Raw genomic sequence first — 12,905 nt, 5'->3', positions numbered from 1 at the left:
TCTCTCAGCCTAACCTACTTCACAGGGTTGTTGTGAAAGAGAAACCCAAGTATGTAGTACACTGCTCTGGGTTCATTGGAGGAAGAGTGGGATAGAAATGTAACAACAACAACAGGGGCAAGCGCAGACCAAGATACATCTTGGATTCCAGTAAAGCCGATTTGAACTCAGACAAGTGCTAGATAGGATTCCAAAGGAGTTAAGAATTGGTAGGAGTTTCTGAAGAAGTCACTAAAGGTGGAGTCACAAAATTTCAACAAGAAAGAAAAAGAGAGAGATGTCGGAAAAAAGCCAATATGGATCCACAGATGTACAGGAAGTGGAAAGGTCAGGTCAAGGCTGAATACAGACAAATAGCCCAGACTTGTATAGACAGTGTCCAGAAAACTAAAGTTCAGCACAAGTCAATGCTGGAAAGTGATGGTAAGAGCAAAAAATGCACCCTCACCCCACACGGCCAGTTGTGTTCAAGTTAGGAGGAAGAGCCGATAAGGAGTTGGTTAAGGCAATAGCTACTGAGTTCAATTCTTCAGGGCTGAATAAATTGCTGTCTAGTAAAACAACTTGCTGATGTACTTTCAGAATAACTGTTTATCATCTTCAAGAATCCTGGAGATTGGGTAATGTTGCCCCCCTCAAAAAAAAATCGTGCGGGGAGAAGTATCTGGGAAACAATAGACTGGTAAGCTTTGATACATGGGAAGATACTAGAACACATTATAAAACAGTCCGTTTGTACACATCTTGATTACAATGTGGTGAGGAATGAAAGCAAGTATGGATTTGTCAAGAATAAATTCTGCCAAACTAATCTTGCTTCATTTTTTGGTCATGTTACCAGCTAAGTGGGTTGTTAGAATGCTGTGGACATAGTTTCTTTCTGTTTCAACTAAACATCTGAGAAGGCTCCTATGCTATTCTGGGGAGCAAACTGGCCACATGCAGACTAAATGATAATACCATCAACTGAATTCACAATTGGTTGAAAAACCATACTCCAAGAGCATTAATCAATGGTACCTCAAACTGGAGGGAGGTTTCAAGTGGGGTGCCACAGCGATCTGTCCTGGACCAGTACTTTTCAACATTGTTATCAATGACTTGGAGGGAGGGAGGGAAATTTGCAGATTCATTACTAAACAAATTTATTTGATTTATTTATTGCCTTACCAGATTGGCAGATGTATTTATTTAGCATATTTATATACAGATGATAGCTAACACCTCAGAAGATAAAAATAAAAATTACTTTATTAGAATGGAAAACTGAACATAAAACCAAATTCAGAGGGAAATATGATGTCCTACACTTGGGAGGCGGTGGGAAGACAAGCCAAACACATATGGACAGCTATAGGATTGGGGTGGCGGGCAGGTACCTGGCTTGGCTGTAGTCCACGCGAAAAGGATCTCAGAATGGCAGTTCATCACAAGCTGAACATCAGTCAGCCGTGTGATCGGTGTGGCTCCTCCCTAAGGTGAGGTAACTGCCTGGAGTGGCAAGTGCAGACCATCACAAGCATTGTGGCACCTTCAAGGGGCTGCTGCTGCCCTCCCTGTGTTTTCTCCCTCACTGGCCCTGAGCTCTGTCCCCTCAACTGGAGCTGGTGCTGATGTCACCCCCCCTGCCTCAACAGCCCCTCCTGATGCCCCCTCCCCCATGCCAGCCTTAGCTTCCAGGCATACTCTGCCTCCCAGCATGCCACTGGCCTCTCTCAATTGTCACTGCAGCTGCTGTTCCAACCAACACTGGCACTCACTTTTTCCTCAGCACCCAACTGCAGCTGCAACAGTGCACCGGAGGGCAGAGTGAGCACACGGAAGAGGAGGCCTGCACAGGGGCAGCATCACCTTCAGCTCTGGGCAAGGGGCAGGTGGGGGCAGGAGGCATGCTGCCTTCACCTCAAGCAGTGAAAGGCAACAAGTGGGACCCTAGTGCAATTTTGGGCTGCCTTTGTTTCCAAATTATAAGAGATAATGGTTCTGCTTTATTCCACATTTTCCAGACTTCAGCTGGAGTATTGTGTCCAGGCTGCACTTTAAGAAGTGCACAGACAAGTTGACATGGGTTCAGAGAAGGTCAACAAAGATGGTCAGTGAGCTGAAAAACAAGCCTACGAGGAAGAGTTGAAGGGACTGCATAGCCAGGAGAAGAGAAGATTTGTTGAGGGGCAGCATTACAGGACTCTTCAAATAACTGAAGGACATCACACAGAAGAGGGTAAAGACTGGTTCTCTGCTGCCTCCAAGAGAAAGATCTAATGGACTTAACTCGCAAGAGAGTAGATTTTGGTGGAACAATAGCAGAAGCATCTGAACAGTAAGAGCAGTTTGACAATGAAACCAGTTACCTAAATGGATTCTCCTTTGCTGGAGATCCTCAAGCAGAGGCTGAGCTGTTGGGGATGCTCTAGCTCCCAACTGTACGGCCTACCAAAACTTATCCAAAGCTACGATTCTATGATCACAATTTAATACCACCATCTAGTGGGAAGAAACCTTATAGCAGTTCTGTCTAAGCCACATTGGTTGGAAGGAAATGTTTCCAGATCAGAAGTTCTCTAGGAACGTAGGAAGCTGCCTTATACAGAGTCAGACCATTGGTCTGTCTAGCACAGTACTGTTTGCACAGACTGGCAGCAGTTTCTCCAAGGTTGCAGGCAGGAGTCTCTCTCAGCCCTATCTTGGAGATGCTGCTAGGGAGGGAACTTGGAACCTTCTGCATGCAAGCAGGCAGATACTTTTCCCAGAGCGGGCCCCATTGCCTAAGGGAATATCTTACAGTGCTCACACATGTAATCTCCTATTCAAATGCAAACCAGAGCAGACCCTGCTTAGCAAAGGGGACAATTCATGCTTGCTCCCACAAGACCAGCTCTCCACCTATTTTTCTGTATGAAGTGTTCAGCTCTAAGTATTACAAAAAGTCATGCGAGGAGCCGAGACAACCTACACTGAAACTCATGATCCACAATTGCTTACATTACACTTCTAGGGAGTTCTTTGTGCAAGATTTGGGACAGTTTGTCTGGACAGGAATTTTGTACTCTTTCTGGTCATCTCCACCATAAGATGACCAGTATCCATCATGAGATACTTTTTTTTAACCTTTTAATTGGGGAACTTGAGCTATTGCATTAATTCATCTTGATTCCTTATTAATTCTATGTGTTCGCTTATTTGGAGAGATGATGAGTATGGTTACTTCAGAATCCCAGAAACTATGCAAGGTTATACAGTGATTAGAGCATTGGACTGGGATTGAGAGGACCAGTGTTCAAATTCCCAAATTGGATATCAAATTGGATAACCTTGAGTGAGTTACTGCTCTCGGCGTTACCGACTTCACAAGGTGATTGGGAGGATAAGTGGAATAGGGGGAAACTCTAAACACTGCTCTCAACTCCTGGGGGTGGGGGGACATGATAAAATGCCATATATATATATATATATATATATATATATATATATATATATATATATATGTGTGTGTGTGTGTGTGTGTGTGTGTGTGTGTGTGTGTGTGTGTGTGTCACTATAGGTACTTTAATCAACAATTATCCCATCTTATCACTGGGAAATTGAATTTATATACCATTCTTCCTCCAAGGAACCATCAGGGAACATATGGACAATACCATAGAGATGCAGCATTTTAGCAGGGGAAATTAGAAATCTAACCAGGGCTCTGGCTTAACAAGGCTATAAAACATGGCTTGATGTTGGTTTAAGATCCTGGTTAAGTGAAAATCCTGGATAGCTGGTGTGAAAATTTCTGCAGTTAAGGCAAGAAGAGGACATTCACTCTCAAGAGTGAAGGAATGACACAGCATGCATTTGTATGATCTCTTAATTGTGGCTACAAGAACACTGTGGGCATGTTCCATCAATGTTCTTCCACACAGAAGCTACTTGGTCTCCAATGCTGTTTAACATCTACATGAAACCACTGGGAGAGATCATCAGGATATTTGGTACAAGGTGTTACCTGTAGGTAGATGACACCCAAATCCTTTTCTCCATGTCAGCTTCATCAGGAAATGGCATAACTACCTTGAATGCTTGCCTACAAGTAGTAATGTGCTGGATAAGGGATAACAAATTGAAGCTGAATCCTAGCAAGATAGAGGTGTTTATTGTAAGAGGTCATAATTCTGGAGATGTGAGAGCTCTTCTTGTCCTGAACTGGATTACAATACTGCAAAATGACCTCCACAGCTTGGAAGTACTTCTGGACTCATGCCCAGTGTTCCCTCTAAGGTGTGTGAATGTGTTCGTGCTCACACATTTTCTCAGTTAATTTTAGATCTCACTCCAGTTGAATCAGGAAGGCCCCACTCTGAATGCATGTGTGCATACACTGCCTCGATACTGCCGCCCAGAACAAAACTCATTCTACACACAGATGAAAAAAATTAGAGAGAACACTGCTCATGCCCCTCTCTGGTTTCTCAGATTGAGGCTACAGCCATGAGTGCCTTCTGTAAACTTTGGCCAATACTCCAACTGTGCCTGTTTCTGCATAAAAATGACCTCAGAACAGTAGTGTACCTGCTAGTAAGCTCTAAGCTTGACAACTGCAATGTGCTCTATGTAGGGCTGCCTTTGTATGTTGCCTGGAAACTTCAATTAATACAAAGTTTGGCATCCAGACTGGTCTCGGGAACAATTTGAAGATACCATATTATGCAGTTTTAAAAATGTTGCACTGGCTGCCAATAAATTTCTGGGCAAAATACAAAGTGCTGGTAATTGCCTATAAAGCTCTAAATGGCTTAGTCCTAGGTACTTCAGAGAGTACCTCCTTCTGTATAGGTGCCTCTGCTTATTAAGATCATCTAAAGAGGTCCATCTACAGATGCCACCAGTACAGTTGGAAGATATTCAGAGTCAGAGCTTTTCAACAACAACTCTTGAGCGGGGAATGTACTGCCTGCCAAGATGTGGGGTTTGACTTACTTGTCTGTCTTCAGGAGAGCCCTGAAGACACATTTGTTTATCCAGGTATTTGGCTATATTTAATTGTTTAACTCTTTTAAAATTCTGTTCTAAAGCTATTAGCTTTCATGCTTTTAATTCCTATTTTACTATAATTGTTTAACCTGTACACTGCCTGAAGACTGTGTTTAGACGGTAGAGAAAAACAAAAACAAGAGGAGAAAAACAATAGCATGATTCCAGATTGTACATGCAAAGAATCCTATCTGAAGCTGAAAATATAAGAATATGAGTTTGGGGTGGGTGGGGAGAGGAATGCAGTTGTTTGGGAGTGATGCCATCTAATGTTTGTTCCGGAAAAACAACTAATGTGGGAGCACTCAGTATTATGCCAACTCCCACCTCGAGTCAGGAATAGTTTTCAAGTATTTCAAAGTTCTCAAAAGTGGGGGGCACGTGGTTACGTTCCTGCAGTTTAAAACTATTTCTTCTCTTCAGTGGGTAAAGGGAGAGAACAGGGATGTCTTAATTAACCAAATCAAACCTTTCCTGTAGTTCAGGAGCGGCCGGTGAGGGCAGTGCTGGGGGGTGGGGACGGCAGCGAGAGGCACCTTTAAGGAGGTAATAAGCAGGTCCTTATAGTCGTATAAGCAGCACCTGCAAGTTGCAACGCTCTGCCCACAATCCCATGTGGCATGGCAGCATTCTGCCCAGCATCCAGTGGCACCATGGCCTAGCCCTAGCCTCTGCCTCTTCCCCCCCACTCCGCGTGCTGCCCTCACTGGCTGCTCCTGCTGTAGTTTAAACCTATTCTTCCTTGCTCTGTCCTGGTCAGGACAACCCATCGGGTCCAGGGCAAAATAAATGATGAAATAAGTCATTTCAATACTATAAAAGGCTAATACTAGGAGGAGGTTGGGAAGTTGCCTAGTGAGGTCAGCCCTGGATTAACCATAAGGCAAAACAAGCACGTGCTTAGAGCATCAAGGGAAGGGGGGCACCACAGAGTTTCCCCCCTAGCTATCATGCCCTTAACTCTTTCACTGAACATAAGACCATAAGAATATAAGAACAACCCTGCTGGATCAGGCCCCTGACCCATCTAGTCCAGCATCCTCTTTCACACAGTGGCCCACCAGATGCCGTTGGGAGCCACAGGCAGAAGTTGAGGGCCTGCCCTCTTTCCTGCTGTTACTCTCCTGCAACTGGAACTCAGAGGCATCCTGTCTTTGAAGCTAGAGGTGACCTTTAGCCCTCCAACTAGTAGCCAATGATAGACCTCTCCTCCATGAAGTTATCCAAACCCTTCTTAAAGCCATCCAGGTTTTTGGCTGTCGCCACATCTCATGGCAGAGAATTCCACAAGTTGATTATGCATTGTGTGAAAAAGTACTTCCGTCCGTTGGTCCTAGATTTTCTGGCAATCAATTTCATGGGACGACCCCTGGTCCTAGGGTTATGGGAGAGGGAGAAGAATTTCTCTCTATCCACTTTGTCCACTCCGTGCATGATTTTATAGACCTCTATCATGTCTCCCCACAGTCTTTTTTTCTAAACTAAAAAGGCCCAGGTGTTGTAGCCTTGCCTCATAAGAAAGGTGCTCTAGGCCCCTGATCATCTTGGTTGCCCTCTTCTGCACCTTTTCCAATTCTACAATGTCCTTTTTTAGATGTGGTGACCAGAATTGTTCGCAGTACTCCAGGTGTGGCCACACCATAGTTTTGTATAAGGGCATTATAGTATTAGCAGCTTTGTTTTCAATCCCCTTCCTAATGATCCCTAGCATGGAACTGGCCTTTTTCACATCTGCTGCACATTGAGTCAACACTTTCAACGAGCTGTCCACCACAACCCCAAGATTCCTCTCTTGATCAGTCACTGACAGCTCAGATCCCATCAGCATATACTTGAAGTTGGGGTTTTTTGTCCCAACGTGCATCACTTTACACTTGCCAACATTGAACCGCATTTGCCATTTTGTCACCCACTCCCCCAGTTTGGAGATATCTTTTTGGAGCTCCTCACAATCTGTTTTGGACTTCACTACCTGAAAGAGTTTGGTATCATCTGCAAATCTGGCCACCTCGCTGCTTACCCTTATTTCTAGATCATTTATGAATAAATTAATAAGTACAGTAATAAGTACATAATTAATTAGTAAGTACATAAATTAATAAGTCCCAGTACAGATTTCCGAGGGACCCCACTTCTTACTCCCCTCCATTCTGAAAACTCTCAATTTATCCCTACCCTCTGTTTCCTGTCTTTTAACCAGTTAGCAATCCACACATGTACTTGTCCTCTTATCCCATGACTGCTAAGTTTCCTCAAGAGACTTTGATGAGGAACTTTGTCAAAAGCTTTTTGGAAGTCCAGGTATACTATGTCAACTGAATCACCTTGATCCACACACTTGTTGACACTCTCAAAGAACTCCAAAAGGTTTATGAGGCAAGATTTACCTTTGTAGAAGCCATGCTGGTTCACTCCCAGTAGGGCCTGTTCTTCTATGTGCTTTATAATTTTATCCTTGAGGATGCTTTTCATCAATTTGCCTGGAACGGACATTAAGCTAACTGGCCTGTAATTTCCCGGATCGCCCCTGGATCCCTTTTTGAAAATTGGTGTTACATTTGCTACCTTCCATTCCTCCAGTACAGAGCCTGATTGCAGGGATAAGTTATATATTTTAGCAAGGAGGTCGGCAATTTCACATTTGAGTTCCTTGAGGACTCTTGGATAGATGCCATCTGGCCCTGGCGATTTGTTAATTTTCAGTTTTTCCAGACAGTTTAGAACATCATCTCTTGTCACTTCTATCTGACTCAGTTCTTTAGCCTCCATCCCTGAAAGGTCTGGTTAAGGAACAGGCATATGCTCTGTATCCTCTGCCATGAAGATGGACACAAAGAATTTATTGAGCTTCTCTGCAACCTCCATATCCTCCTTAATAGTCCTTTTCATTCCCTCATTGTCTAATGGTCCAACCGCCGCCCTGGCAGGTTTCCTGCTTCTGATGTATTTAAATAAGTTTCTGTTATTCCCCTTGATGCTTTAAGCTAAATGCTCCTCAAACTCTCTTTTCGCCTCCCTTATTGTCACCTTGCATTTCACTGCCACACTCAACTTTAGTAGATTTTTTGTAATTGTTTTTGTCTGCCATGTTCGACTTTACTCTGCATTGTTAAGAAAACGTTTTCTTTGGCTTGGTGAGTGACTAAAGTTTCGATAAACTACTAAACTATGTATCTGAAGTAAAAAGTCATTGATTTGCGAAAGATTACTGTAAAGAGCAGTACAAAATATTGATAAAACTTCATGTAAAAGATGGTCGTATGTTATGATGTCTGACCCTTGAAGACGAAATTTTTTCTCAATCATTCCTTCTGTTGCAGCTATTTATAAGAGATTATAGGCAGTGGAACTATTTTGTTTTACCTTAACAAAATCTAGAAGAAAACTTTTAAAAAATTAAATAAATATTAAAGTATAAGTAAATAATTTGTTTGAGTCATAATATCTTGTCAGTTAAGCAATGGAGGGGGCTGGGGGGGGCACCATTGTTGGGCTGTGCTTAGGGCATCAGTTGCCCTTAATCTGGCCCTGAGCGAGGTCCTTTTCATTTGACGCTTCCAAAGTAGAGGCTTGACACCTTACAGGTCTACCACACACACTCTGTGCAGGCAATTCTACTGATGATCCATTAGACCCTAATAGCTCTCATAAGAAACAGATTTAAACAAACATTTGCAGAACACATGGTTGACTCATCAAAGTACCACTAGCAGCGGAAGCCAGCTGCCTAACAGATTCTGTAGTTTAGAAATCCTATTTACCCACACACAAAAGCTATTCCATGTTAAATAAGAACAAGAACAGCTTGATGTTTAAAATTCAAGAGCTAGAAGTGGACTGCAGGGAATTAAGAACTCAAGCAATACAATATGAAAACCCCTCAAAGCCTAGTATAGGTCAAATCCATTTATTCCTTCTGAACAGAGCCTGCTGCTCTGCCATACTTACTTTTTTAAAGGAAGACAACAGGCTTTGTGAAATTAGAGGCATGCAAAGATCCAGGTTATCTGAATGGTTACAACAGTGTGCCTCATATTCTTTAGTTTTATAATATATCATCTGATAGAAAGATACACAGGTTTAATTATCGAGCACAAATTCTACTGTAAGCTACAGTTTGGCGCCTCCTGACAGTTTCTTTAAAAAAAAAAAAAAGTCATAAGCAAGCAAGCAAACAAACAAATAGTAGCTCCTACCTTTGCGGCTTGCGAATGTCCCAGAGTCCTACACCTTCTTTAGAGTTGGCAGTGGCTAGCAATCTAGGCTCTACCGGATTGAACATCACGCTATGAAAGGCTGATGGATAGTTTGCCAAGCAGAATGGCTCTGGTGAAAAGAGTAGATAAGATAAAGAAAAAAGAAATGGTATAACTTCCTTTGTGCATGCTTTTGACTTCTGGCTATACTTTACTAATGCTATATTTGCCAACATTTTGACAACAGTCAACTTCAAATCAATACAATTTTGGTAGATTTGACATCTAGCAAGTGTTCAATCTTTTGTTGGCAATGGGGGGAAAATCCCATGCATTAATGTACTTTCTGTGCCCAGAACTATACCACCATCCGATCAATGGTATTTGCAAATAGAAACAGACCCATTGTACCATGTAGGAGATTTTGAAACAGGATCCAAAAAGTGGTAAACAATGTACATTTGTGCTTATATACATTTCTTTTAGACAAATTGTTTTATGCAAAAGCCATAAAGTTTATGTTCATTTGTATGTACAGTATAAGATATTACTATAATCTGCAAGGCGATTTCTCAAAGTGTTACAAGTGTTTGACAGCTCATCCAATTAAAACTAGATTATGCCACCCAAATTGATGCACAAAAATGGCTGGCCCAGTTCGGTTTTGCCCCCTTTGAACAGGGGGTCATGACCCAGCCATACAGGGGCCCAATGTGCATGCACAGCAGCCTCCAAAATGGCCACCGTGATGGAGGCAAGGCCTGGAAAGGGCCAAAGATTGCCCGAACCAGAAGCTTTTATACATAAGGCCAGTGGGAGGAGGGGGAAACATACGTGGACACCACCTCCTGCAGCCTCAGAGAAACCCCCCCCCGGAGGGAGTAAGTACAAAAAATAATAAAAAATTAAAAATATTGTGAACCACATCGAACAGCTCTGTGTGTGTGTGTGTTCAGTCCAATGTCAAGCTAAACTGCGGGGTTCAGCACAAGATCGAGCCATCGACCGAATTGGTTCGACTTTGAACAGGTTCTGAATCGAACCTGTTCGCACATCCCTAATCAACATCCTAAATACGACCTTTATTTGTTTGTCCAAGCTGCCTTGAAACCCTGGAAGCCCTTTCAAGTTCTGGCAAAATCCATACTCTCCTTCCAGCACTCCTACCACTCTCCCCTAAGTTGATTTTTTAATAACATTCTTTGTAGCATCTTTAAAAGATGTTTGAGATTCAATACTCAATAAGCAATTTCTTCTTTACCTGCCCTATCAACTATTTTGTTGTTTACAATCACTATGTGAGCTGGGACTAAGAAAAGTCCCAGCTCATGTAGTTCAGATATCAAGGACCATATCCTGCCATTTAACACACCTGTTTTTAATTGCCAATAATCCAGATATGAATTGGATAAAATTACTCCCGTCAATCTTATTAAAAAGATCCAATTTCTGATTAAAGGTAACTAGGATTTTACTCAACTATATGGAAAATCTAAACACCCTTAAACTTCCAAATCTGAACTCCCAAAATTTTTCAATACTTTTGCTTTCCCCTTTAAAAAACAGCACACCTTTCCCTAGGTTCTAAAATCTAACCCAAAGGATTAAATTCAACATTTGCCTCTCTGAGGCCTGACCGAAAATTGCTAAGCAGTATGGGGAGCAGTTAGAAATATTCCATACATTAGAAGCCTCTGTCTGAGGATAGTTTAGTTTCACTCAAAGTAATGTAGAAGCAGAGGCATAAGTTTGGCAACTACACTCAGTCACTGGGCAAACAGAAGCTTACTTCACCCACCAGCCCCCTGCCATGAACTACTTAAAAACAGTCTTAGGTTTCATCATGGTTTCACGCTGACCTGCAACATGTGTTATTTCTAAGTTATCAAATACACTCAGAACATGATACCCTAGCAATTGCCTGAACAGAAACCAGAGCACTCTACATAGTTGTTCTTAGAACCAAACATTCCTGCCATTTTTGCTAAAGCAAACCTAAACTACAACTATATTCCCTTGCTCCCACCTCACTTAAGACCTCTTTCAGTCCCGTCCCCCCCCCACTGCTATCGAACTACTCCCACATCTGATCCATAAAACACAATAACCATTACAATACAGTAATCCCATTAGGAGCAATTAAGAAGAGACCATTAATCATAATATGAAATGCCACAGGACTAATACTATTCCACTGTGGAGTAATACCCACTACAGAGTGAAAACTGGATAAAATGCTACCCATACAGCTTCTAATTTCAAATCAAAGATCTAAACAATTCTACCCTATAACACTGCCAGTTTATGGAAATATGAGGACCTACATAAGAAGTCATTTCTCAGTTTTTTTAAAGACAACTTCTACTAAGTTGTCTTTAAACTTAGATGGTCCTTCTCTGCTGCAGCCCCAAAGCTTTGGAATGTGCTCCCTGCTGAAAGAAGAGCCTCCCCATCTTTGACAATTTTTAAAAAAAAAAATCTTTAAAGACACATCTGTTCACCTAGGCTTTTAATTAAATACTGTTTTAATAGTTTTAACATTGTTTTAAAACATTTTTAACATTTTAAATTGTTGTAATGTTTTAACTTTTTTGCTGTCTTATTTTAACTAATGTTTCTGTTGTCATTTATTTTGTCTTCTTGTAAACTGCTCAGAGACATATGTTTTTGGGGGTATAAAAATATGTAAAACAAACAAACAAATATTCCTTATACACATTATACACAGTGCCACTCATAGAAGGACTGCAGTTGTGATTATCTGCAATGTTGAACTCTCCCTTGTAGAAGAGGAACTTTCTCAGGGACATATATGAGCCTGTGCAAGTAATCGTACAATTTTTCCACAAGTGAAAGAACTAGTGTGGAACCCAGATTACTATGCATGAGTTTCCAAACATGCGCTCAAGATACTTTTTTCTTTTCAAAAACCACTCTGGGCTGCATCCTACAACTGGTGCTTCTTCAGATAGGCTGCTAGTTCATCGTTATGTAACCTCTTCATAACACGAACCTTATAAAACTCTGTCAGAGTCAAAAGAGAGTTATCTCTGAAGAGCATTCTTCTTTAAGAACCCAACTTATCAGCTTTTGTTAACTTTCGAATGTTTAATTCATTTAAGGACAGATGGGGAAAAGACTGGTTTTGGATTAGCAATTATGTCTGGCAATCCATAAAATATTTTTTAAAATCATCTATCTGAAACATCCTTCTCATATTAAAATGGAAAGAGAATAAGATAATATACCAGTCATATTTTATGCCCTATGAAAGTGCCGACAAAGGCCAACTTTTTACATGTTTGGGTAGAGCTGTTTATATATCCTGGTTATATAAACTGGATCACCCCCTCTCTGTGTGTCAGTTGTCGATTCTACTCAAATATTTGAATAGTACACTTAGCAACTTTAGGAATTATCTTTTACCACCACCAGAAGATTTTAGTTGCAAAGAAATAGCAAAATTCATTGTTGAAATGAATTTTGAAATAACAGCTAGTGAACATTTGAAGGATTAGCCAAGATATCAGAGTTAACTAAATATATCTGCTTGAGAAATGGTAGACAGTAATTACAGTGTTTGGGGGAGAGATTTTACATCCAGCTTTCAAAAAATAATAATTTAGATATACAAGTGGTTTCCTCTGTTGTGAATAGAGTGTTTTGTTAGGGATGTGCAAACTGGCTCGACCTCAA

General features: G+C 41.3%; 1 protein-coding gene across 7 annotated transcripts in view; it reads right to left on the bottom strand.

The window, feature by feature from the left end:
* The window catches only part of DCAF5 (DDB1 and CUL4 associated factor 5), a 91,770-nt gene that overhangs the window by 35,003 nt on the left and 43,862 nt on the right, over nt 1-12,905 (bottom strand). For all 7 annotated transcript variants that reach the window (XM_053256633.1, XM_053256586.1, XM_053256594.1 and 4 more), the window contains one exon: nt 9,210-9,339. In XM_053256633.1, the coding sequence (XP_053112608.1) occupies nt 9,210-9,339 (130 nt within the window). The remainder of the gene's footprint in view (nt 1-9,209; nt 9,340-12,905) is intronic.

Source organism: Hemicordylus capensis, chromosome 1 (genome assembly GCF_027244095.1).
Source record: "Hemicordylus capensis ecotype Gifberg chromosome 1, rHemCap1.1.pri, whole genome shotgun sequence".
NCBI classification, from domain to species: Eukaryota; Metazoa; Chordata; class Lepidosauria; order Squamata; family Cordylidae; genus Hemicordylus; species Hemicordylus capensis.
Note: the sequence above shows the minus strand (reverse complement) of the source record. Positions and strands in the feature narration are given on the sequence as shown.